The sequence below is a fragment of the Aplysia californica genome, unplaced genomic scaffold (assembly GCF_000002075.1).
Source record: "Aplysia californica isolate F4 #8 unplaced genomic scaffold, AplCal3.0 scaffold00156, whole genome shotgun sequence".
NCBI classification, from domain to species: Eukaryota; Metazoa; Mollusca; class Gastropoda; order Aplysiida; family Aplysiidae; genus Aplysia; species Aplysia californica.
The window spans coordinates 88,021-89,389 of NW_004797426.1; the positions used below are offsets into that span (position 1 = coordinate 88,021).

Sequence of the window (1,369 nt, forward strand, 5' to 3'; positions counted from 1 at the left end):
TATCTCTCTCTCTCTTTCCTTCTTCCTCTCTCGTTCCCTCTTTTTTCTTTTTCTCCCTCCCCCATATACTCACGTAAAAGTCCTCTCCTTCCCCCTCCCTCCCTCCTTCTCCCTCCCCTACCCCTTCCCCCATATACTCACGTAAGGGTCCTCTCCTCCCCTCCACCAATAAGCTCCGCCTGTTCTGTATCCACGACCACATTTCTCCTCCCGTCTCCTCCCTCCTTCCGACACTCCTCCTCCTCCTCCTGCCCCACTCGTCCGTTCCTCTCCACAGTCCCATACCTCGCCGTGACGTCACCGCCTGTCTCTGACGTCAGTTTTTCTTCCGCAGATATTCCTGTGAGTGTAGCCACCATCTTCCTGGCATTGCTACCACCTGGTCACGTGATCTAAACAGTCTGACGTCACTGATGTGAAGACCTATTTGTGTTGCAACTGCCGTGAAAAAAAAACCCACACTTTTACTAAAACTAAAACTCTGCAAAAGCAGTCCGGTTTATGATGTTCATATTCGGCTTCGGCTAGGCATAATAGTCACACACGCTGACAGAGGCAACACGAAAATCCATATTCTAAACACCTTTCCTGAGACCACAGATACTGATACTAGATCTAGATCTATTATTACTTTTTCTTTTCTCTTTTTCCATCCAAGTCGATTTTTAGGAGGAACAGATTCAACACTACTTCACACAATTGAAATCCCCGTCTCCTTTATTTATGTAAGTCTCACACTTTCAAGACAATCGTTGGCAGGCTGCTCTGTAATACTAACACAACGTCTTGTGTGTAGCGTCTCCAAAACGTCCTGATGGCAGTCACCAGTTAGTGACACATTAGTAGCCTAGCCTAGTGCAGTAATGAAACACACATGCCGTGGTGGTGGTGGTGTGTGTGGGGGGTGGAGGGGGAGGGGAGGTCGTTGTGTCAGTACTCAGTCTTGTCTTGGTTTGGTTGGAACGACTAACTTCTCCGACATCGGCAACATCCACGGGCGACGAATGGTGCGTGAGTGGTGTTTCTGGAAAACGAATTGAAAGAGAGAAAAAAAAGAGAGATAAGAAGAGTAGGCCAATCGTAAATTTTACGTCCCCCCTTGCACTTGACCCAATAAGCCACTTTCAATCAAGAGCCACCACTTTGTCTGTGGGCGAGCGCGACTTTTTGGGGTCGCTGTTAGAATTCCCTCCCTCGTTTGTTACCAAAGAAATGTCTCGTTACTTTGGGCAAAAGCAAGGAGTTTAGAACTAATGGAGCCTCCTCTCTCTCTTCGCGGCGCCACGAGCAGTACGCCGCGGTGGGGATCAAATATGGCCGCCGAGTGTGGGCTAAATCTCGAACTGTGGCGGTTCTTTTAATAGAATCT

At 48.4% G+C, this 1,369-nt stretch overlaps 1 protein-coding gene across 1 annotated transcript in view; it reads right to left on the bottom strand.

Moving 5' to 3' along the window:
- The window catches only part of LOC101847259 (proton-coupled amino acid transporter 1), a gene marked incomplete at its 3' end in the record, with an annotated part of 15,767 nt that extends 14,737 nt beyond the window's left edge, over nt 1-1,030 (bottom strand). The window contains 1 exon segment of the mRNA XM_035969564.1: nt 142-1,030. Coding sequence (XP_035825457.1) covers nt 142-359 — 218 coding nt within the window.
- Nucleotides 1,031-1,369: the final 339 nt, after the last annotated feature.